The sequence below is a fragment of the Oncorhynchus masou genome, chromosome 11 (assembly GCF_036934945.1).
Source record: "Oncorhynchus masou masou isolate Uvic2021 chromosome 11, UVic_Omas_1.1, whole genome shotgun sequence".
Classification (NCBI taxonomy): Eukaryota; Metazoa; Chordata; class Actinopteri; order Salmoniformes; family Salmonidae; genus Oncorhynchus; species Oncorhynchus masou.
In genome coordinates, this window is record NC_088222.1 from 59,319,102 (window position 1) to 59,346,619 (window position 27,518).

At 45.3% G+C, this 27,518-nt stretch overlaps 1 protein-coding gene across 4 annotated transcripts in view; it reads right to left on the minus strand.

The window, feature by feature from the left end:
- LOC135548898 (protein FAM168A-like) overlaps positions 1 to 27,518 on the minus strand; it is a 68,640-nt gene that overhangs the window by 20,045 nt on the left and 21,077 nt on the right. For all 4 annotated transcript variants that reach the window (XM_064978973.1, XM_064978970.1, XM_064978972.1 and 1 more), the window contains 2 exons: positions 25,315 to 25,406; positions 13,146 to 13,223 (listed from right to left, as the gene is read on the minus strand). In XM_064978973.1, coding sequence (XP_064835045.1) covers positions 13,146 to 13,223; positions 25,315 to 25,406 — 170 coding nt within the window. The remainder of the gene's footprint in view (positions 1 to 13,145; positions 13,224 to 25,314; positions 25,407 to 27,518) is intronic.

Here is a 27,518-nt window from a genome sequence, read left to right on the forward strand (position 1 = left end):
CATGGATAGATAGTAATAGAACACAGAGACACAGAAGACAGACATGGATAGATAGTAATAGAACACAGAGAGACACAGAAGACAGACATGGATAGATAGTAATAGAACACAGAGAGACACAGAAGACAGACATGGATAGATAGTAATAGTACACAGAGAGACACAGAAGACACATGGATAGATAGTAATAGTACACAGAGAGACACAGAAGACACATGGATAGATAGTAATAGAACACAGAGAGACACAGACGACAGACATGGATAGATAGTAATAGAACACAGAGAGACACAGACGACAGACATGGATAGATAGTAATAGAACACAGAGAGACACAGAAGACAGACATGGATAGATAGTAATAGAACACAGAGAGACACAGAAGACAGACATGGATAGATAGTAATAGAACACAGAGAGACACAGAAGACAGACATGGATAGATAGTAATAGAACACAGAGAGACACAGAAGACAGACATGGATAGATAGTAATAGAACACAGAGAGACACAGAAGACAGACATGGATAGTAATAGAACACAGAGAGACACAGAAGACAGACATGGATAGATAGTAATAGAACACAGAGAAACACAGAAGACAGACATGGATAGATAGTAATAGAACACAGAGAGACACAGAAGACACATGGATAGATAGTAATAGAACAAACACCGCATGCAAATGAACTCACACAAGCACTCACATAGAGAATACACACAGAGTAAACAGTACACATACAGTCACCAGAGAAAGTCTACACACCCCTTGCAGTTTTCAAATTTTTCTGCCTTGAAATTATTATTATTGTTAAATGTAACAAATTCAAATTTTCCTACCAATCTATAGAACCTACTCCACATTTTCAAAGTGAAAGAAAAATTATAAAATATTTTCTGGTATTGTAGTGGCAGCATCATGTTATTGGTATGTTTGTCATTGGAAGGAAACTGGGGAGTTTGTTAGGATCAAAATAAATATAAACCCCAGATAAAAAGTTAGAGGAAAACCTGCCTCAGTCTTCGGAATACCTAACCCTGGGATTTTTCAGAGGGAAAATTACACATGTTTATGCCAAAGTCACACCAGAATGGTGTCGAGTGTTCCTCAATGGTCCAGTCTCAGTCCTGACTTTAACCTGCTTGAAAATCAGAGATAATTTGAATGTTGCTGTGAATCAATGACTCCCAACCAATTTTACTGAGCTTGAGCAATTTTGACAAAAACAATGGATATATGTTGACCTAAGAGTTTTGCAAAGTTTGTTGAATCGTATTCATAATTATTCACAGCTGTAATGGCTGCAACCAAGTATTAATTCTGGGGTGTGAAGACATACGCAGTCAAGACATCTTTGTTTTATAATTTGTATTAATTAGGAAAATGTTGTATAATATATATTTAACTTTGAAATGTGGAGTACGTTGTGTACATTGGTAGGAAAACATTTTTAATTACATTTTTAGATTACATTTTAAGGCAGCAAAATGTGAAGACTGTAGACTTTCACTAGGCACTTTACACACACACACCACACACACACACACACAGAGAGTACAGAAATAAAGTACATACACAAAGTTTGCACACACACAGAGTTCACATATACAGTAGAATACATAACGTTTCACACAATCAACACACACACTCATCTATTGCAGAACTTGGGCTTAGTTTTGGAAGTATTTTCTTGGGTTTCATGCCTAGTAAACATGACCCAGTAAAGGCAGCGCTGCACTGTGACGACAACATGACCCATCCCAGTAAAGGCAGCGCTGCACTGTGACGACAACATGACCCATCCCAGTAAAGGCAACGCTGCACTGTGACGACAACATGACCCATCCCAGTAAAGGCAGCGCTGCACTGTGACGCCAACATGACCCATCCCAGTAAAGGCAGTGCTGCACTGTGACGCCAACATGGCACAGCTCTAATTGACCTATTTCACTCCACTCTGAAGCCCATCAAACCCACTGTGACGACAACATGGCACAGCTGTCACAGCTCTCACTGACCTATTTCACTACACTCTGAAGCCCATCAAACCCATGACGACAACATGGCACAGCTGTCACAGCTCTCACTGACCTATTTCACATGAAGCCCATCAAACCCACTGAGACACACTGTCACAGCTCTCACTGACCTATTTCACTACACTCTGAAGCCCATCAAACCCACTGTCGACGACAACATGGCACAGCTGTCACAGCTCTCACTGACCTATTTCACTACACTCTGAAGCCCATCAAACCCACTGACGACAACATGGCACAGCTGTCACAGCTCTCACTGACCTATTTCACTCCACTCTGAAGCCCATCAAACCCACTGTCGACGACAACATGGCACAGCTGTCACAGCTCTCACTGACCTATTTCACTCCACTCTGCAGCCCATCAAACCCACTGTCGACGACAACATGGCACAGCTGTCACAGCTCTCACTGACCTATTTCACTCCACTCTGAAGCCCATCAAACCCACTGTGACGACAACATGGCACAGCTGTCACAGCTCTCACTGACCTATTTCACTCCACTCTGAAGCCCATCAAACCCACTGTGACGACAACATGGCACACAACATGGCACAGCTCTCACTAACCTATTTCACTACACTCTGAAGCCCATCAAACCCACTGTGACGACAACATGGCACAGCTCTCATTGACCTATTTCACTCCACTCTGAAGCCCATCAAACCCACTGTCGACGACAACATGGCACAGCTGTCACAGCTCTCACTGACCTATTTCACTACACTCTGAAGCCCATCAAACCCACTGTCGACGACAACATGGCACAGCTCTCACTGACCTACTTCACTACACTCTGAAGCCCATCAAACCCACTGTCGACGACAACATGGCACAGCTGTCACAGCTCTCACTGACCTATTTCACTACACTCTGAAGCCCATCAAACCCACTGTCGACGACAACATGGCACAGCTGTCACAGCTCTCACTGACCTATTTCACTCCACTCTGAAGCCCATCAAACCCACTGTGACGACAACATGGCACAGCTGTCACAGCTCTCACTGACCCATTTCACTCCACTCTGCAGCCCATCAAACCCACTGTGACGACAACATGGCACAGCTGTCACAGCTCTCACTGACCTATTTCACTACACTCTGAAGCCCATCAAACCCACTGTGACGACAACATGGCACAGCTGGCACAGCTGTCACTGACCTAACCCACTCTGAAGCCCATCAAACCCACTGTGACGACAACATGGCACAGCTCTCACTGACCTATTTCACTACACTCTGAAGCCCATCAAACCCACTGTGACGACAACATGGCACAGCTGTCACAGCTCTCACTGACCTATTTCACTCCACTCTGAAGCCCATCAAACCCACTGTCGACGACAACATGGCACAGCTGTCACAGCTCTCACTGACCTATTTCACTGAAGCCCATCAAACCCACTGTCGACGACAACATGGCACAGCTGTCACTGACCTATTTCACTACACTCTGAAGCCCATCAAACCCACTGTGACGACAACATGGCACAGCTGTCACAGCTCTCACTGACCTATTTCACTCCACTCTGAAGCCCATCAAACCCACTGTGACGACAACATGGCACTGTCACAGCTCTCACTGACCTATTTCACTCCACTCTGAAGCCCATCAAACCCACTGTCGACGACAACATGGCACAGCTGTCACAGCTCTCACTGACCTATTTCACTCCACTCTGCAGCCCATCAAACCCACTGTCGACGACAACATGGCACAGCTGTCACAGCTCTCACTGACCTATTTCACTACACTCTGAAGCCCATCAAACCCACTGTCGACGACAACATGGCACAGCTCTCTCACTGACCTATTTCACTACACTCTGAAGCCCATCAAACCCACTGTGACGACAACATGGCACAGCTGTCACAGCTCTCACTGACCTATTTCACTCCACTCTGAAGCCCATCAAACCCACTGTGACGACAACATGGCACAGCTGTCACAGCTCTCACTGACCTATTTCACTCCACTCTGAAGCCCATCAAACCCACTGTGACGACAACATGGCACAGCTGTCACAGCTCTCACTGACCTATTTCACTACACTCTGAAGCCCATCAAACCCACTGTGACGACAACATGGCACAGCTGTCACAGCTCTCACTGACCTATTTCACTCCACTCTGAAGCCCATCAAACCCACTGTGACGACAACATGGCACAGCTGTCACAGCTCTCACTGACCTATTTCACTACACTCTGAAGCCCATCAAAACGACCAACATGGCACAGCTCTCACTGACCTACTTCACTACACTCTGAAGCCCATCAAACCCACTGTCGACGACAACATGGCACAGCTGTCACAGCTCTCACTGACCTATTTCACTACACTCTGAAGCCCATCAAACCCACTGTCGACGACAACATGGCACAGCTGTCACAGCTCTCACTGACCTATTTCACTCCACTCTGAAGCCCATCAAACCCACTGTGACGACAACATGGCACAGCTGTCACAGCTCTCACTGACCTATTTCACTACACTCTGAAGCCCATCAAACCCACTGTGACGACAACATGGCACAGCTGTCACAGCTCTCACTGACCCATTTCACTCCACTCTGCAGCCCATCAAACCCACTGTGACGACAACATGGCACAGCTGTCACAGCTCTCACTGACCTATTTCACTACACTCTGAAGCCCATCAAACCCACTGTGACGACAACATGGCACAGCTGTCACTGCTGAAGCCCATCAAACCCACTGTGACGACAACATGGCACAGCTCTCACTGACCTATTTCACTACACTCTGAAGCCCATCAAACCCACTGTGACGACAACGACACAGCTGTCATGACCTATTTCACTCCACTCTGAAGCCCATCAAACCCACTGTCGACGACAACATGGCACAGCTGTCACTGACCTATTTCACTACACTCTGAAGCCCATCAAACCCACTGTGACGACAACATGGCACAGCTGTCACAGCTCTCACTGACCTATTTCACTCCACTCTGAAGCCCATCAAACCCACTGTGACGACAACATGGCACAGCTCTCACTGACCTATTTCACTCCACTCTGAAGCCCATCAAACCCACTGTCGACGACAACATGGCACAGCTGTCACAGCTCTCACTGACCTATTTCACTCCACTCTGAAGCCCATCAAACCCACTGTGACGACAACATGGCACAGCTCTCACTGACCTATTTCACTACACTCTGAAGCCCATCAAACCCACTGTCGACGACAACATGGCACAGCTGTCACAGCTCTCACTGACCTATTTCACTACACTCTGAAGCCCATCAAACCCACTGTGACGACAACATGGCACAGCTGTCACAGCTCTCACTGACCTATTTCACTACACTCTGAAGCCCATCAAACCCACTGTCGACGACAACATGGCACAGCTGTCACAGCTCTCACTGACCTATTTCACTCCACTCTGCAGCCCATCAAACCCACTGTCGACGACAACATGGCACAGCTGTCACAGCTCTCACTGACCTATTTCACTCCACTCTGAAGCCCATCAAACCCACTGTGACGACAACATGGCACAGCTGTCACAGCTCTCACTGACCTATTTCACTCCACTCTGAAGCCCATCAAACCCACTGTGACGACAACATGGCACAGCTCTCACTAACCTATTTCACTACACTCTGAAGCCCATCAAACCCACTGACGACAACATGGCACAGCTCTCATTGACCTATTTCACTCCACTCTGAAGCCCATCAAACCCACTGTCGACGACAACATGGCACAGCTGTCACAGCTCTCACTGACCTATTTCACTACACTCTGAAGCCCATCAAACCCACTGTCGACGACAACATGGCACAGCTCTCACTGACCTACTTCACTACACTCTGAAGCCCATCAAACCCACTGTCGACGACAACATGGCACAGCTGTCACAGCTCTCACTGACCTATTTCACTACACTCTGAAGCCCATCAAACCCACTGTCGACGACAACATGGCACAGCTGTCACAGCTCTCACTGACCTATTTCACTCCACTCTGAAGCCCATCAAACCCACTGTGACGACAACATGGCACAGCTGTCACAGCTCTCACTGACCCATTTCACTCCACTCTGCAGCCCATCAAACCCACTGTGACGACAACATGGCACAGCTGTCACAGCTCTCACTGACCTATTTCACTACACTCTGAAGCCCATCAAACCCACTGTGACGACAACATGGCACAGCTGGCACAGCTGTCACTGACCTATTTCACTCCACTCTGAAGCCCATCAAACCCACTGTGACGACAACATGGCACAGCTCTCACTGACCTATTTCACTACACTCTGAAGCCCATCAAACCCACTGTGACGACAACATGGCACAGCTGTCACAGCTCTCACTGACCTATTTCACTCCACTCTGAAGCCCATCAAACCCACTGTCGACGACAACATGGCACAGCTGTCACAGCTCTCACTGACCTATTTCACTCCACTCTGAAGCCCATCAAACCCACTGTCGACGACAACATGGCACAGCTGTCACTGACCTATTTCACTACACTCTGAAGCCCATCAAACCCACTGTGACGACAACATGGCACAGCTGTCACAGCTCTCACTGACCTATTTCACTCCACTCTGAAGCCCATCAAACCCATGACGACAACATGGCACAGCTCTCACTGACCTATTTCACTCCACTCTGAAGCCCATCAAACCCACTGTCGACGACAACATGGCACAGCTGTCACAGCTCTCACTGACCTATTTCACTCCACTCTGCAGCCCATCAAACCCACTGTCGACGACAACATGGCACAGCTGTCACAGCTCTCACTGACCTATTTCACTACACTCTGAAGCCCATCAAACCCACTGTCGACGACAACATGGCACAGCTCTCTCACTGACCTATTTCACTACACTCTGAAGCCCATCAAACCCACTGTGACGACAACATGGCACAGCTGTCACAGCTCTCACTGACCTATTTCACTCCACTCTGAAGCCCATCAAACCCACTGTGACGACAACATGGCACAGCTGTCACAGCTCTCACTGACCTATTTCACTCCACTCTGAAGCCCATCAAACCCACTGTGACGACAACATGGCACAGCTGTCACAGCTCTCACTGACCTATTTCACTACACTCTGAAGCCCATCAAACCCACTGTGACGACAACATGGCACAGCTGTCACAGCTCTCACTGACCTATTTCACTCCACTCTGAAGCCCATCAAACCCACTGTGACGACAACATGGCACAGCTGTCACAGCTCTCACTGACCTATTTCACTACACTCTGAAGCCCATCAAACCCACTGTCGACGACAACATGGCACAGCTCTCACTGACCTACTTCACTACACTCTGAAGCCCATCAAACCCACTGTCGACGACAACATGGCACAGCTGTCACAGCTCTCACTGACCTATTTCACTACACTCTGAAGCCCATCAAACCCACTGTCGACGACAACATGGCACAGCTGTCACAGCTCTCACTGACCTATTTCACTCCACTCTGAAGCCCATCAAACCCACTGTGACGACAACATGGCACAGCTGTCACAGCTCTCACTGACCTATTTCACTACACTCTGAAGCCCATCAAACCCACTGTGACGACAACATGGCACAGCTGTCACAGCTCTCACTGACCCATTTCACTCCACTCTGCAGCCCATCAAACCCACTGTGACGACAACATGGCACAGCTGTCACAGCTCTCACTGCACTCTGTCAAACCCACACAACATGGCACAGCACTGACCTATTTCACTCCACTCTGAAGCCCATCAAACCCATTTCACTGACCTATTTCACTACACTCTGAAGCCCATCAAACCCACTGTGACGACAACATGGCACAGCTGTCACAGCTCTCACTGACCTATTTCACCCACTCTGAAGCCCATCAAACCCACTGTCGACGACAACATGGCACAGCTGTCACTGACCTATTTCACTACACTCTGAAGCCCATCAAACCCACTGTGACGACAACATGGCACAGCTGTCACAGCTCTCACTGACCTATTTCACTCCACTCTGAAGCCCATCAAACCCACTGTGACGACAACATGGCACAGCTCTCACTGACCTATTTCACTCCACTCTGAAGCCCATCAAACCCACTGTCGACGACAACATGGCACAGCTGTCACAGCTCTCACTGACCTATTTCACTCCACTCTGAAGCCCATCAAACCCACTGTCGACGACAACATGGCACAGCTCTCACTGACCTATTTCACTACACTCTGAAGCCCATCAAACCCACTGTGACGACAACATGGCACAGCTGTCACAGCTCTCACTGACCTATTTCACTCCACTCTGAAGCCCATCAAACCCACTGTGACGACAACATGGCACAGCTGTCACAGCTCTCACTGACCTAACTCCATGGCCCATCAAACCCACTGTGACGACAACATGGCACAGCTCTCACTAACCTATTTCACTACACTCTGAAGCCCATCAAACCCACTGACGACAACATGGCACAGCTCTCATTGACCTATTTCACTCCACTCTGAAGCCCATCAAACCCACTGTCGACGACAACATGGCACAGCTGTCACAGCTCTCACTGACCTATTTCACTACACTCTGAAGCCCATCAAACCCACTGTCGACGACAACATGGCACAGCTCTCACTGACCTACTTCACTACACTCTGAAGCTGTCACAGCTGTCAGCTCTCACTGACCTATTTCACTACACTCTGAAGCCCATCAAACCCACTGTCGACGACAACATGGCACAGCTGTCACAGCTCTCACTGACCTATTTCACTCCACTCTGAAGCCCATCAAACCCACTGTGACGACAACATGGCACAGCTGTCACAGCTCTCACTGACCCATTTCACCCACTCTGCAGCCCATCAAACCCACTGTGACGACAACATGGCACAGCTGTCACAGCTCTCACTGACCTATTTCACTACACTCTGAAGCCCATCAAACCCACTGTGACGACAACATGGCACAGCTGTCACTGACCTATTTCACTCCACTCTGAAGCCCATCAAACCCACTGTGACGACAACATGGCACAGCTCTCACTGACCTATTTCACTACACTCTGAAGCCCATCAAACCCACTGTGACGACAACATGGCACAGCTGTCACAGCTCTCACTGACCTATTTCACTCCACTCTGAAGCCCATCAAACCCACTGTCGACGACAACATGGCACAGCTGTCACTGACCTATTTCACTACACTCTGAAGCCCATCAAACCCACTGTGACGACAACATGGCACAGCTGTCACAGCTCTCACTGACCTATTTCACTCCACTCTGAAGCCCATCAAACCCACTGTGACGACAACATGGCACAGCTCTCACTGACCTATTTCACTCCACTCTGAAGCCCATCAAACCCACTGTCGACGACAACATGGCACAGCTGTCACAGCTCTCACTGACCTATTTCACTACACTCTGAAGCCCATCAAACCCACTGTGACGACAACATGGCACAGCTCTCACTGACCTATTTCACTCCACTCTGAAGCCCATCAAACCCACTGTCGACGACAACATGGCACAGCTGTCACAGCTCTCACTGACCTATTTCACTCCACTCTGAAGCCCATCAAACCCACTGTCGACGACAACATGGCACAGCTCTCACTGACCTATTTCACTACACTCTGAAGCCCATCAAACCCACTGTGACGACAACATGGCACAGCTGTCACAGCTCTCACTGACCTATTTCACTCCACTCTGAAGCCCATCAAACCCACTGTGACGACAACATGGCACAGCTGTCACAGCTCTCACTGACCTATTTCACTCCACTCTGAAGCCCATCAAACCCACTGTGACGACAACATGCACAGCTCTCACTAACCTATTTCACTACTCTGAAGCCCATCAAACCCACTGTGACGACAACATGGCACAGCTCTCATTGACCTATTTCACTCCACTCTGAAGCCCATCAAACCCACTGTCGACGACAACATGGCACAGCTGTCACAGCTCTCACTGACCTATTTCACTACACTCTGAAGCCCATCAAACCCACTGTCGACGACAACATGGCACAGCTCTCACTGACCTACTTCACTACACTCTGAAGCCCATCAAACCCACTGTCGACGACAACATGGCACAGCTGTCACAGCTCTCACTGACCTATTTCACTACACTCTGAAGCCCATCAAACCCACTGTCGACGACAACATGGCACAGCTGTCACAGCTCTCACTGACCTATTTCACTCCACTCTGAAGCCCATCAAACCCACTGTGACGACAACATGGCACAGCTGTCACAGCTCTCACTGACCCATTTCACTCCACTCTGCAGCCCATCAAACCCACTGTGACGACAACATGGCACAGCTGTCACAGCTCTCACTGACCTATTTCACTACACTCTGAAGCCCATCAAACCCACTGTGACGACAACATGGCACAGCTCTCACTGACCTATTTCACTACACTCTGAAGCCCATCAAACCCACTGTGACGACAACATGGCACAGCTGTCACAGCTCTCACTGACCTATTTCACTCCACTCTGAAGCCCATCAAACCCACTGTGACGACAACATGGCACAGCTGTCACAGCTCTCACTGACCTATTTCACTCCACTCTGAAGCCCATCAAACCCACTGTGACGACAACATGGCACAGCTCTCACTAACCTATTTCACTACACTCTGAAGCCCATCAAACCCACTGTGACGACAACATGGCACAGCTCTCATTGACCTATTTCACTCCACTCTGAAGCCCATCAAACCCACTGTCGACGACAACATGGCACAGCTGTCACAGCTCTCACTGACCTATTTCACTACACTCTGAAGCCCATCAAACCCACTGTCGACGACAACATGGCACAGCTCTCACTGACCTACTTCACTACACTCTGAAGCCCATCAAACCCACTGTCGACGACAACATGGCACAGCTGTCACAGCTCTCACTGACCTATTTCACTACACTCTGAAGCCCATCAAACCCACTGTCGACGACAACATGGCACAGCTGTCACAGCTCTCACTGACCTATTTCACTCCACTCTGAAGCCCATCAAACCCACTGTGACGACAACATGGCACAGCTGTCACAGCTCTCACTGACCCATTTCACTCCACTCTGCAGCCCATCAAACCCACTGTGACGACAACATGGCACAGCTGTCACAGCTCTCACTGACCTATTTCACTACACTCTGAAGCCCATCAAACCCACTGTGACGACAACACAGGCACAGCTGTCACTGACCTATTTCACTCCACTCTGAAGCCCATCAAACCCACTGTGACGACAACATGGCACAGCTCTCACTGACCTATTTCACTACACTCTGAAGCCCATCAAACCCACTGTGACGACAACATGGCACAGCTGTCACAGCTCTCACTGACCTATTTCACTCCACTCTGAAGCCCATCAAACCCACTGTCGACGACAACATGGCACAGCTGTCACTGACCTATTTCACTACACTCTGAAGCCCATCAAACCCACTGTGACGACAACATGGCACAGCTGTCACAGCTCTCACTGACCTATTTCACTCCACTCTGAAGCCCATCAAACCCACTGTGACGACAACATGGCACAGCTCTCACTGACCTATTTCACTCCACTCTGAAGCCCATCAAACCCACTGTCGACGACAACATGGCACAGCTGTCACAGCTCTCACTGACCTATTTCACTCCACTCTGAAGCCCATCAAACCCACTGTCGACGACAACATGGCACAGCTGTCACAGCTCTCACTGACCTATTTCACTCCACTCTGAAGCCCATCAAACCCACTGTCGACGACAACATGGCACAGCTGTCACAGCTCTCACTGACCTACTTCACTACACTCTGAAGCCCATCAAACCCACTGTGACAACAACATGGCACAGCTGGCACAGCTCTCACTGACCTATTTCACTCCACTCTGAAGCCCATCAAACCCACTGGAGCTCCAGGAGAAATGCAGTAAAACCACTACACATAACTAATATGTATCACCACCAACCACGACACAAACTACTAGCTACCACAGCTAAGGTCAATTCCATCTCAGGTCAGTCAATTCAGGAAGTAAACTGAAATTTCAGGTACATTTTTTTCTCATAGAGAACCATGGATGAAATTTGAATTGAAATGTACTTACTGAATTTAAAAGGAATTGACCACAACCCTTGTATCTACCCAATCCCTCTCCATGCACAGGGGTTGAGAGATGCATTACATTGGAACTATATTCATGTGTACTAGCTAGCACAAGGAGGTGATAGAGAGACCTGCTTCTCGCCATCTCAATGATAAATAGTATTACAGTATTTACGATAATAAAAAGCCAATTCAACCCCAGGTTATTTCAGTTTCACTAAGTGACAAACATCTCAAGCCATCATCTAACAACAAAGAGAAAACTTAACCAACAACCATACTAAGGCCTACATCTGAAAACCGTTTATCCAAATAAAACAGAAAATAAATTAGGAAATATCTTATTAACAATCTTTTCTGTGGCCATGGCCAACATGTACTCCCCATGACTTAACACACACACACACTTCGGGAATCTGAACAGAACTTTCTAGAGCACTGTGTGGATGCAATATGAACAAAGCCTCTTTAGCAGCTCTACATAAGAGTACTCAAGGCATTGTGAAGGCTCTGGGGTGAAGTTTCCCGTAGGTACAGGTCTTGGATCAGCATCCCCTCACCTAATCTTAACCATTAGTGGGGAAAAACCAAACTGATCCAAGATCAGTGTCTAGGGGCAAATTCACCTTTTCCTTCCACGTTCTGAGAAGGTGCCAAGATCAGACACATGACAATGTCTAGATCCCATTCCATGAATACTGTGAATATGTGGATTGAGATGTTATGGTGTGCAGCGGGAGTGCTGTGATGCACTCAAGAACTGTGCATGCAGATGTTCTTACCTTTTGAATAGCATGCACCAGCAATCTCATTCATGTCGTGTGTGTTCTATGACATGTGTATATTCTTACCTGCGGAGATAGAGTGGATTTCTAGTTTGATAAAAGTGTGTGTGTGCAGGCTTGTCTGTGCTTATGTGCATGTCTGTGTGTGTGTGTGTGTTTCCGCGGATGTGTGTTTCCGTGCATGTTCATGTGTGCATGTGTGTTCTTACCTTGGGGATAGCCTGGGCTGCCAGTCTGGTAGAGGTTGGGTGTGTAGGTAGGAGTCTGAGGATAACCTGCAGGATAGCCTGAGGACAGAGAACAGAAGCTATTTAGAACATCATCCACTGAGTGTGTGTGTGTGTGTGGCAAGCGTGTGAGTGTGTATATGTACGTGAATGCACATTAGTATACAAAGGAATGTGTGTGTTGTGAGATGGAAGGACAAAGGGAGGACAGCACAGTGTTCCAGAGTGCCTGTGTGGAGGAGAAAATCTGTTTATTACTCTATGGAGCCTCCATCTCCCCACATCCCTGTCACAGTGATTTTACCCTGCTGCAGCATCCTAAACCACCCTGCTGCACCGGATTCATACAACATCTGGATTGGGCAATGTAGTGGATGCAACCCATCTCCCCACATCCCTGTCACAGTGATTTACAGCCCTAAACCACCCTGCTGCACCGGATTCATACAACATCTGGATTGGGCAATGTAGTGGATGCAACCCATCTCCCCACATCCCTGTCACAGTGATTTACAGCCCTAAACCACCCTGCTGCACCGGATTCATACAACATCTGGATTGGGCAATGTAGTGGATGCAATCCCTGTCCATCTCCCCACATCCCTGTCACAGTGATTTACAGCCCTAAACCACCCTGCTGCACCGGATTCATACAACATCTGGATTGGGCAATGTAGTGGATGCAACCCATCTCCCCACATCCCTGTCACAGTGATTTACAGCCCTACCATGATTTACAGCCCTAAACCACCCTGCTACAACATCCAATGTAGTGGATGCAACCCATCTCCCCACATCCCTGTCACAGTGATTTACAGCCCTAAACCACCCTGCTGCACCGGATTCATACAACATCTGGATTGGGCAATGTAGTGGATGCAACCCATCTCCCCACATCCCTGTCACAGTGATTTACAGCCCTAAACCACCCTGCTGCACCGGATTCATACAACATCTGGATTGGGCAATGTAGTGGATGCAACCCATCTCCCCACATCCCTGTCACAGTGATTTACAGCCCTAAACCACCCTGCTGCACCGGATTCATACAACATCTGGATTGGCCCTAAACCACCTGCTGGCAATGTAGTGGATGCAACCCATCCACGTATAATGCTCCAAAGTGGCTCAGTGGATTCATACAACATCTGGATGCAACCCATCCAGTAACCCCATAAACTACACACAGCATGATAAAGCATCATTTTTCATTGATATCACACTAGAGGCATCACTACAGACCCTGGTTCGATCCCGACTTTGCTGTATCACAACCGTCCCAGTCCCTGGGGTCCGTGATCAGGAGTTCCATAGGGCGGTGCAGGGTTAGGGCTAAATGGGTTTCAGCACGGCATCACTACAGTAGGCAGTCATTGTAAAATAAGAATTTGTTCTTAACTGACTTGCCTAGGTATATAACGGTTCAATTAAAAATGCATATGTTAATGTATGAATCTTTTAGAATTAGAATCTTTCTCTTGGCTTTTTCCACGTTTTTTTTTTACATTACAGCCTTATTCTAAAATGGATTAAATTGTTGTTTTTATCATAAGCAAACTACACACAGTACCCCATAATGATAAAGCATACATTTTTGCAAATGTATTAAAAAAAATTGATATCGCATTTACATAAGTATTTTACTCAGTACTTTGTTGAAGCCCCTTTGACAGCGATTACAGCCTCAAGTCTTCTTGGGTATGACGCTACAACATTTTTCATCAAGGATCTCTCTGTACTTTGCTCCGTTCATCTTTCCCTCGATTCTGACTGATCTCCCAGTCCCTGCCACTGAAAACATCCTCACAGCATGATGCTGCCACCACCATGCTTCACTGTAGGGATGGTGCCTGGTTTCCTCCAGACGTGACGCTTGGCATTCAGGCCAACGAGTTCAATCTTGGTTTCATCAGACCAGAGAATCTCATGGTCTGAGAGTCCTTTGGGTGCCAAACTCCAAGCGGGTTATCGTGTGCATGTTACTGAGGAGTGGCTTCTGTCGGGCCACTCCAGCATAAAGGCCTGATTGGTGGAGTGCTGCAGAGATGGTTGTCCTTCTGGAAGGTTCTAAACTTATTCAATTTAAGATTAATGGAGGCCACTCTGTTCTTGGGGACCTTCAATATTGGGGATGAGCATGCACATCTTCAATATGTACCCATTGTTCCTCAGTGCATTTAACTATATGTTACAAGTAAAAGCCTTGGGTAGCGAGTTAAAACCACCCCAAGACTTAGGAAGATGTAAAACTTTCCTTTTTATTCATTCATTCATTTTATAACCTGGGGGTTTTTGTATTCTGAAAATATTTTTTTGCAAAGGGGACATTGAGTTTTCAGTATTGGTCAGGTGATGCAAATTAGTTTAGTTTAAATTCATGTTTACCAATACTGGTACCTGTTACGTTTGGGCCCTGTCTAATTCTTTCTGCAACTGGTTCAATACAGTACAAACAGGAGGGGGGGCATCCCTGTCTTGTGCCGCTTTATAAAGCAATATAATAAAATAATGTATTATTTGTGTATATTTTAGCTTTAGAACATTTATACAATATTTATTAATTTAGCTGGAAGTTGAAAACTTCAACGTTTTGAATAGAAAAGGCCATTCAAGACGACGTGAAGCCTTTTCCACATCAACAGCCATTATTGATAAATCTATATCCATTTTTTTTGCGTATTGTACGTCTTAAAGAATCAGACCAGTTTTTTTCAATTTTTGCCTAAAATGACCCAAATCTAACTGCCTGTAGCTCAGGACCTGAATCAAGGATATGCATATTCTTGATACCATTTGAAAAGAAACACTTTGAAGTTGAAATGTGAAATTAATGTAGGAGAATATAACACATTAGATCTGGTAAAAGATCAAATTTTATTTATTTGTCACATACACATGGTTAGCAGATGTTAATGCGAGTGTAGCGAAATGCTTGTGCTTCTAGTTCCGACAATGCAGTAATAACCAACAAGTAATCTAACTAACAATTCCAAAACTACTGTATTATACACACAAGTGTAAGGGGATAAAGAATATGTACATAAAGATATGAATTAGTGATGGTACAGAGCAGCATAGGCAAGAGAGATGGTCTCGAGTACAGTATATACATATGAGATGAGTATGTAAACAGAGTGGCATAGTTAAAGTGGCTAGTGATACAGGTATTACATAAAGATGCAGTAGATGATAGAGTACAGTATATACATATATATATGAGAAATAATGTAGGGTATGTAAACATTATATTAGGTAGCATTGTTTAAAGTGGCTAGTGATATATTTTACATCATTTCCCATCATTAAAGTGGCTGGAGTTGAGTCAGTGTGTTGGCAGCAGCCACTCAATGTTAGTGGTTGCTGTTTAACAGTCTGATGGCCTTGAGATAGAAGCTGTTTTTCAGTCATCATGGTCCCAGCTATGATGCACCTACATACATACATACATACATACATACATCTGGATGATACATACGGGGTGAACAGGCAGTGGCTCGGGTGGTTGTTGTCCTTGATGATCTTTATGGCCTTCCTGTAACATCGGGTGGTGTATGTGTCCTGGAGGGCAGGTAGTTTGCCTCCCGGTGATGCGTTGTGCAGACCTCACTACCCTCTGGAGAGCCTTACGGTTGTGGGCAGAGCAGTTGCCGTACCAGGCGGTGATACAGCCCGACAGGATGCTCTCAATTGTGCATCTGTAGAAGTTTGTGAGTGTTTTTGGTGACAAGCCAAATTTCTTCAGCCCCCTGAGGTTGAAGAGGCGCTGCTGCGCCTTCTTCACGATGCTGTCTGTGTGGGTGGACCAATTCAGTTTGTCTGTGACGTGTATGCCGAGGAACTTAAAAAACTTACTACCCTCTCCACTACTGTTCCATCGATGTGGATAGGAGGGTGTTCCCTCTGCTGTTTCCTGAAGTCCACAATCATCTCCTTAGTTTTGTTTACGTTGAGTGTGAGGTTATTTTCCTGACACCACACTCTGAGGGCCCTCACCTCCTCCCTGTAGGCCGTCTCGTCGTTGTTGGTAATCAAGCCTACCACTGTTGTGTCGTCCGCAAACTTGATGATTGAGTTGGAGGCGTGTGTGGCCACGCAGTCGTGGGTGAACAGTGAGTACAGGAGAGGGCTCAGAACGCACCCTTGTGGGGCCCCAGTGTTGAGGATCAGCGGGGTGGAGATGTTGTTGCCTACCCTCACCACCTGGGGGGCGGCCCGTCAGGAAGTCCAGTACCCAGTTGCACATGCCGATCTGATGACATCACTCCAGACCATCCGGTGACATAATCCATGCCAAGCTCTTCTGATATAAGCTTGAAAAGGTCACCTTTATCCTCATCCTCCGTTAAGATCAATATTTTCATATTTTGTGTCTATCCGTTTTCTAGCTGATCCAGTTGATCTTCTAAAGTTTGCACCTTTGTTTCCAGAAGGCCAATTTAATTGTCTTGTTCGTCCACTCACCCACCCTGTATATGCATATCTGACTCGATAGACTACTTTCCTTTCGAGCAAATCTACTTTTTAAACAACAGATTTAGAGAGGATTTCAGATGCGTTTTTCTGGAAATAATTCAGCTGGCAGCTGCTCTCATTTGCGTCTCCAAGTTGTTCTTTGACTTTTCCTCTAAGGGAAGCAATGGCATGCTGGGTTCGAGTCCCAGTGTCACTTTACTCACAGATTGGTTCACTGTTGTGAATACAGTGCCTTGCAGAAGTATTCATCCCCATTGGGTGTTTTTCCAATTTTGTTGCATTACAACCTGTAATTTAAATTGATTTTTATTTGGATTTCATGTAATGGACATACACAAAATAGTCCAAATTGGTGAAATTAAAAAATGTACTTGTTTAAAAGAAAATCCAGAAAATAAAAAACTGAAAAGCGGTGAGTATATATGTATTTACCATGAAGCCCCTAAAAAGATCTGGTGCAACAAATTACCTTCAGAAGTCACATCATTTAACTAATTAAGTTCACCTGTGTGCAATCAAAGTGTCACATGATCTCAGTAAATATACACCTATTCTGACCAAGGAGCTCTCCAAACAGGTCAGGGACAAAGTTGTGGAGAAGTACAGATCAGAGTTGAGCTATAAAAAAAAAAATCAGAAACTTTGAACATCCCACAGAGCACCATTAAATCCATTATTAAAAAATGGAAAGAATATGGCACCACAACAAACTTGTCAAGAGAGGGCCGCCCACCACAACTCACAGACCAGGCAAGGAGGGCATTAATCAGAGAGGCAACAAAGAGACCAAAGATAACCCTGAAGGAGCTGCAAAGCTCCACAGTGGAGATTGGAAAAAATAAATAAGCAAAAGGCAGGTGGGAGACTCCCCAAACATATGGAAGAAGGTACTCTGTTCAGATGAGACTAAAATGTAGCTTTTTGTCAATCAATGGAAACGCTATGTCTGTCGCAAACTCAACACCCCACTGGCAGGGACTGGGAAACTTGTCAGAATTTAAGGAATGATGGATGGCACTAAATACAGGGAAATTCTTGAGGCAAACCTGTTTCAGTCTTCAGGAGATTTGAGACTGGGATGGAGGTTCACCTTCCATCAGGACAACCCTAAGCATACTACTAAAGCAACACTTGAGTTTTTTAATGGGAAACATTTAAATGTCTTGGAATGGTCTAGTCAAAGCCTAGACCTCAATCCAATTGAGAATCTGTGGTGTGACTTAAAGATTGCTGTACACCAGCGGAACCCATCCAGCTGGAACAGTTTTGCCTTGAAGAATAGGCAAAAATCTCAGTGGCTCGATGTGCCAACCTTATAGAGAAATACCCCAAGAGACTTGCAGCTGTAATTGCTGCAAAAGGTGTCTCTACAAAGTATTGACTTTGGGGGGTGAATAGAATAGTTATGCACACTCAAGTTTTCAGTTTGTCTTATTCCTTGTTTGTTTGACAATAAAAACACATTTTTCATCTTCAATCTTCTGGGTGTTTAATCAACTGATATAAAGACCCAGAAAAATCCATTTTAATTCCAGGTTGTAAGGCAACAAAATAGGAAAAATGCCAAGGGGTTGAATACAAAACTGAATTGGTCCACCCACACAGACAGCGTGGTGAAGAAGGTGCAGCAGCGCCTCTTCAACCTCAGGAGGCTGAAGAACTTTGGCTCGTCACCAAAAGCACTCAAACAGATGCACAATCGAGAGCATCCTGTCGGGCTGTATCACCGCCTGGTACGGCAACTGCACGTCCCACAACCGTAAGGCTCTCCAGAGGGTAGTGAGGTCTGCACAACGCATCACCGGGGGCAAACTACCTGCCTTCCAGGACACCTACACCACCCGATGTTACAGGAAGGCCATAAAGATCATCAAGGACATCTACCACCCGAGCCACTGCCTGTTCACCCCACTATCATCCAGAAGGCAGGGTCAGTACAGGTGCATCAAAGCTGGGGCCGAGAGACTGAAAAACAGCTTCTATCTCAAGGTCATCAGACTGTTAAACAGCCACCACTAACATTGAGTGGCTGCTGCCAACATACTGACTCAACTCCATCCACTTTAATAATGGAAAAATTGATGTGAAAAATGTATCACGAGCCACTTTAAACAATGCCACTTTATATAATGTTTACATACATATGAGTAATGTAGGGTATATACTGTACTCGATACCATCTACTGCCTGTTGCCTATGCCGTTCTGTACCATCACTCATTCATATATCTTTATGTACATATTCTTCATCCCTTTACACTTGTGTGTATAAGGTAGTTTGTGTGAAATTGTTAGTTAGATTACTTGTTGGTTATTACTGCATTGTCGGAACTAGAAGCACAAGCATTTTTGTGACAAATAAAATTGGATTTGACTTTCGCAAGCCACTGTAACGGACCGCTCACTCTCTCCTGGTTACTTAGATTAATATATATCCATCGGTTTCTTCATATAACCACAATCTTGTCGGTCCAAAACGGAGCTACTCTCTCCCAATACATCCTATCGAATTGAGGCTGTTCTGAGGGCAAAAGGGGGTGCAACTTTAATATTCGGAAGGTTAGGAAGGTTTCTTAATGTTTTGTACACTGTGAATAGTGCACTATATACTACGCTAGTAATCTAGGCATAGAAGTGTCTTTGGCTGCATCCCAAATGGCACCCTATACCCTATATAGTCAATTTATTTTTACCAGGGCATAGGGCTCTGGTCAAAGCTAGTGCACTATATAGGGCATAGAGTGTCATTTGGGATGCATACAAAGACACTGCAAAGCCTAGATTATATAGTATAGTCAAAAAGCAATCAGATGCAAACTAAACTAAAAAGCGCACAGCATTTCCCTGTAAATGGAAAATATGTGGTATGGATGATATAGAAGAGGAACATAAAGACAAATATTTACTTGATGGTAGGCGGGGTATGGAATGTGGAGAGAATATGGAAGAAAAGGGACAATATTTATTTAAGGTTAGGCAGACCTATATTATGAATGTATGCCTTCTCTATGCTATAATGACAGGTGCGATTGATATGACTATGAATTGTACTGATCGCATAGCAGTCACACTAAAACAAAGTAGCCTATTATTGGAAATAACATAGAATGCAGGAGCAGCCTGTGTGTGTGTGTCAATCCTGAGGCTACACAACACCTACGCAACCTGATCCGACAGCCCACACACGCACACAGTCAGAGCCTCAGTACACACACACTAATTAGCCCTCATATTTATGGAACAGTGTGACTGAACTAATTGTGAGCAAAAGAGAATCAGCCAGAGACAATTACAGCAAGAGAGGTAGAGAGAGAGCAGTAGAGAGAGAGCGACACTGAAAGGGAGGGAGGAACTGAGGGAGGAATGGAATAAAAGGAGGGATCCCTACTGTCAGCAGTATCTGAGAACGACAACTGCACTCCCTTGGTCTGCTGTTCCCAGGGGTGTGTGTGTACATGTGTCTGCTCCTGCATATGTACCTCCTGCCTCCCTCCACACAGCATCCATAACACTGCAACCACTGCAAGCGTCTGTCCTTTCTCTTAACTCCCTGATCAGCTGTAACTTAAGGACGCGCAGCAATGCATTGTGGGTAGGAAGAAGCGACTAGAGAAAAAAAACCATTGAGAGCTGAGGGCACCTTTAAAATAATCTCTCTCTTATGAAAGCCAGTGGTAACAGCCTGGCCTATGAATCACAAGCCAAGTAACCAGCCCTACCCTCCTGAGCCAGTGGAGGAAAACACCACCAGAGAAAAGCACATTTCTATTTCCACCTTTCCTGCCCTTCCCTTTTTCACCTTTCTTTGGACATACAATTATTATTTTGCTGCAGACAGCTCATTCGATGCATAGACTCATCTGGTGGTGAGATACTTCTACATGCATATGGTTCATACATCCTAATACAGTATGTGACCGAGGCGGTGACACTGACATTTGGCTTTCGGTGACAAAGCAGCCCATTATGCCAACCAGCCATTAGAGGAGCTTACTAATCATTACCATTCTTACTACAAGGGTTTGTTTTGTAAACAGATCACAATAGACCACCACTACACCATTTCCGTACATAGGTTCTCCCCTTCAAAAATCTATTGAAGGCACCCAATCGTTTTATGACCCACATTAGACTGCTTAATGGGGAAAAGGGGAGGAGGGACTAAGAAACTGCAAAGTTTGTATCAGTGGGGACACCTTCAATGCTGCACTGTCCTTGTAAAACGAAAAACAATTAATCTCCATTGTAAACCCAGTCATGGGGATGACAGGAGAGAAAATGAAAAGCAACTGAAATTAATTAAAGCGCAAAAGAGAGTAAGTCATTTAATTATTTTCAGAAAGAAAGCAGGGAAAGGATATGGAGTGGACACCCTTGATAAAGATCAGCAAAAATTACTGTATAAAATAATTCAACTACTGAGCTATACTTTACGCAAAAAAATATATATCATACAATACTAGTACTCAGAGAAAGAGATTTTGTTTAGAAAATAACACTTTTCTTTTCGAAAAGGGAGGTCAAAATGATTGACACCCCTGTTTTTAATACCTCGCCTTGGGAGGATACCGACCTCGCCTTCAAGTTTTTATTGTCACATGCACAGTGAAATGTCTTTCTTGCAAGCTCTTTCCCAGCAATGCAGTAATCAATATCAGTAGTACTATAAAAATACAAAAGTTAAGTAGAACAAAAACACACAAGAAATAGAAGAAAAACAAGAAATAGAAGAAGCTATATACAAAGTCAGTTCCAGGGTCAGTGCCAAAACCATATTTACAATGTACAGCTACGGTAGACTGGTAGCGGCAGCTACGGTAGACTGGTAGACTGGTAGCGGTAGGTACGGTAGACTGGTAGAGGCAGCTACGGTAGACTGGTAGCGGCAGCTACGGTAGACTGGTAGCGGCAGCTACGGTAGACTGGTAGCGGCAGCTACGGTAGACTGGTAGCGGCAGCTACGGTAGACTGGTAGCGGCAGCTACGGTAGACTGGTAGACTGGTAGCGGCAGCTACGGTAGACTGGTAGACTGGTAGCGGCAGATACGGTAGACTGGTAGCGGCAGATACGGTAGGCTGGTAGCGGCAGCTACGGTAGACTGGTAGCGGCAGCTACGGTAGACTGGTAGCGGCAGCTACGGTAGGCTGGTAGACTGGTAGCGGCAGGTACGGTAGACTGGTAGCGGAAGGTACGGTAGACTGGTAGCGGCAGATACGGTAGACTGGTAGCGGCAGATACGGTAGGCTGGTAGCGGCAGCTACGGTAGACTGGTAGCGGCAGCTACGGTAGACTGGTAGCGGCAGCTACGGTAGACTGGTAGCGGCAGCTACGGTAGGCTGGTAGACTGGTAGCGGCAGGTACGGTAGACTGGTAGCGGAAGGTACAGGAGACTGGTAGCGGCAGGTACAGGAGACTGGTAGCGGCAGATACAGTAGACTGGTAGCGGCAGATACAGTAGACTGGTAGCGGCAGATACAGTAGACTGGTAGCGGTAGATACAGGGCCTTCAGAAAGTATTCACACTCCGTGACTTTTTCAAAATGTTGTTGTGTTACAAAGTGGGATTAAAATGGATTACAGAAAATACACTAATGTCCAAAAAACTCTAATATTTGTAAAACCATTTACGAAGAATAATACACTAATATGTCTTAGTATTCAACCCCCTGAGTCAATTGCAGCGATTACAGCTGTGAGTCTTTCTGGGTAAGTCTCTAAGAGCTTTCCACACATGGCTTGTGCAACATTTGCTCATTATTATTTTCAAAATTCTTCAAGCTCTGTCAAATTGGTTGTTGATCATTGCTAGACAACCATTTTCAGGTCTTGCCATAGATTTTCTGGCAGATTTAAGTCAAAACTAACTCTGACACTCAGGAACTCCAGTGTAGATTTGGCCTTGTGTTTTAGGTTATCGTCCTGCTGAAATGTGAATTCCTCTCCCAGTGTCTGGTGGAAATCAGACTGAACAATGTTTTCCCCTAGGATTTCACAGGTGCTCAGCTCCATTCGGTTTATTTTCTATCCTGAAAAACTCCCCAGTCCTTAACGATTACAAGAACACAATATGGAGAGTGGTACTCAGTAATGTGTTCGTGTTGGATTTGCCCCAAAAGATAACATTTTGTATTACAGACAAAAAAGTGAATTGCTTTGCAACATTTTTTGCAGATGACTTTAGTGCCTTGTTGCAAACAGATGCATGTTTTGGAATATTTTTATTCTGCACAGGCTTCCCGCTTTTCACTCTGTCAATTAGGTTATTATTGTGGAGTAACCACAATGTTGTTGATCCATCCTCAGTTATCCTATTACAACCATTAAACTCTGCAACTATTTTAAAGTCACCATTGGCCTCATGGTAAAATCCCTGAGCGGTTTCCATCCTCTCGGGCAACTGAGTTAGGAAGGATGCCTGTATCTTTGTACCCATCTACCAATAGGTGCCCTTCTTTGCGAGGTATTGGAAAAACTCCCTGGTCTTTGTGGTTGAATCGGTTTGAAATTCACTGCTCGACTGAGGGACCTTACAGATAATTGTATGTGTGGGGTACAGAGATGGGATAGTCATTCAAAAATCGTGTTAAACACTGTTATTGCACACAGAGCGAGTCCATGCAACTTATTATGTGACTTGATAAGCACATTTCTACTCCTGAACTTATTTAGGCATGCAATAACATAGGGGTTGACTCAAGAGAGTTCGGCATTCATTTGTAATACATTTGTAAACATTTTTAAAAACATAATTCCACTTTGACATTATGGGCTATTGTGTGTAGGCCAATGATTAAAAAAAACTCAATTTATTCCATTTTAAATTCTGGCTGTAACGCAACAAAATGTGCAACAACAATACTTGAAAATCAAAGACCAGTGGTGGGTTTGGCGTCAATGACAATGCATAAGCAGAAAATAACCATATGGTGGTGGATCTTTGATTTTCAAATACTGTGGTGGCAACACCATGTTATGGGTATGCTTGTCACCGGAAGGGACTGGGGAGTTTGTCAGGATCAAAAATATGTCTGCTGAAAACCTAACCATGGGATACAGTTATTTTTCAGTGGGACACACGCTTTCCAAGAGGTATTGAGTGCTCCTTAATGGTCCAGTCTCAGCCCTTAAATCCTGCTTGAAAATCAGAGACAAGATTTGAACATTGTTGTCCGTCAACAATCCCCAAACAAATTTACTGAGAATATGTTACCGTAAGCGTTGTGCAAGATTGGTAGCATCTGTAATGGCAGTCAAAGGTGCTTGGAGACATGCAATCAATACTGATCTATTTTTTTGTTATTATTTGCAAGATTTTCTATAATTTGTCTTTCACTTTGAAAATGTGGAGTAGGTTGTGTAAATCTGAAGGGAAGAAATCTAATGTATTCCTATTTTGAAGTCAAGGCAGCTAAATGTGAAGACTATGCAAAGGGTATGTAGACTTTCATTAGCGTCTAGAAGGTGAGTTGAATCCCTGACGAAGCATTATTGTTTTTATAGATGCAACGGATCTATGTGTGATCTATCTATGCCAATGTGTTCCATGTCAGCCATTACTGAAGTGTGTTTGAGAGGTCATTACAAACCTTTAGGTGGGCGGGGCATGCGCACTCCTACACACATGCATACACACACAGTATTGGTATGGCATTGTGGCTGATGTTGATTTGGCACTCACCTGCGTATGCTATGTTCTTAGGGTTGCCGTACGGTGTCCCGGGCTGGACAGGACTGTACACAGGATTCATGTTGGAAGATAGTCTACCCTTACTGTAAGGAGAACAGACAGAGAACAGACCAAGAGACAGAGCGAGATATAAACATATGGTGAGAAGAAAGTCATGGCATTCAATAATTATTCATTGAGAATATGCTTAAGCTCAGAGGTATCCATCTTGGAAGTGTTCCACAGCTTAAAGACATCTGAAAAACCACACGCACACACATACTCTCCGTCTCTCTTGACAGCCATTCATATTTAGCTCGTTCAATATTTCAAAGAAGGTTTGCAAGACTACTCGTTCTCTCTCTCTCTCTCACACAGACAAGTTTGCAGATGACACAACAGTTGCAAGCTTGATTACCAACAATGACGAGACAGCCTATAGGGAGGTGTGTAATGTCAGGAAAAAAACTCTCACTCAACATCAACAAAGGAGATGATCATGGACTTCAGGAAACAGCAGAGGGTGCACCCCTCTATCCACATCGACGGGACAGTAGTGGAGAAGTTGGAAAGTTAAGTTCCTCGGCATACACATCACAGACAAACTGAAATGGTCCACCCACACAGATAGCATGGTGAAGAAGGCGCAGCAGCGCCTCTACAACCTCAAGAGGCTAAAGAAATTTGGCTTGTCACCTAAATCCCTCAAACTTTTACAGATGCACAATCGAGAGCATCCTGTCGGGCTGTATCACTGCCTGGTAAGGCAACTGCACCTCCCTCAACCACAATGCTTTCCAGAGGGTGGTGCGGTCTGCACAACGCATCACCGGGGGGCAAACTACCTGCCCTACAGGACACCGACAACACCTAATTACACAGGAAGAACAAAAAGATCATCAAGGACAACAACCACCCAAGCCACTGCCTGTTCACCCTGCTATCATCCAGAAGGCGAGGTCAGTACAGGTGCATCAAAGCTGCGACCGAGAGACTGTAAATCAGCTTCCATCTCAAGGCCAACAGACTGCTAAACAGCCATCACTAACAGAGAGGCTGCTGCCAACATGCAGACCCAAATCACTGGCAACTTTAATAAATGGGTTTAATAAAAGGTATGATGTCACTTTAATAATGTTTACATATCCTACATTACTCATCTCATATGTATATCATCTTTGGGATAGGGGGCAGCATTTTCACTTTTGGATGAATAGCGTGCCCAGAGTGAACTGCCTCCTACTCAGTCCCATATGCTGATATATGCATATTATTAGTATTGGTATTGTATAGAAAACACTGAAGTTTCTAAAACTATTTGAATGATGTCTGTGAGTATAACAGAACTCATATGTCAGGCAAACACCTGAGAAAAAAATCCAAACAGGAACTGGGAAATCTGAGGTTTGTAGTTTTTGAACTCACCCCTATCGAATACACAGTACCACTAGATGTCAACCACATGAGAGCAACCTGCGTTCCATGGCTTTTCTACAGACAATGGAATTCTCCGGTTGGAACATTATTGAACTTTTATGATAACATCCTAAAGATTGATTCTATACTTAGTTTGACAAGTTTCTTCGACCTGTAATATAACTTTTTCAACTTTTCGTCCGACTGGATCAGATCGCGCTTTTGGATTTGTTTACCAGACGCCCTAACAAAAGAAGCTATTGGACATAAAATGGACATTATCGAACAAAACAAGAATTTATTGTGGAACTGCGATTCCTGGAAGTGCAATCTGATGAAGATCAAAAGGTAAGTGAATATTTATAATGCTATTTATGAATAATGTTGACTACCCAACATGGCAGATATTTCTCTGGCTGGTTTGGGCTCTGAGCGCCGTTCTCAGATTATGCTTTTCCCGGTAAGTTTAAAAAAATCTGACACAGCGGTTGCATTAAGGAGAGGTGTATCTAAAGTTCCATGCATAACTCTTGAATTTATCAACATTTATAATGAGTATTTCTGTGAATTCATGTGGCTCTCTGCAATATCACTGCATGTTTTGGAACTACTGAACGTAACACGCCAATGTAAATTAAGATTTTTGGATATAAATATGAACTTTACTTTGTATTGTGTAACATGAGGTCCTATGAGTGTCATCTGATGAAGATAATCAAAGGTTAGTGATTCATGTTATGTCTATTTGTGCTTTTTGTGACTCCTCTCGTTGGCTGGTAAAATGGCTGGGTTTTGGTGGT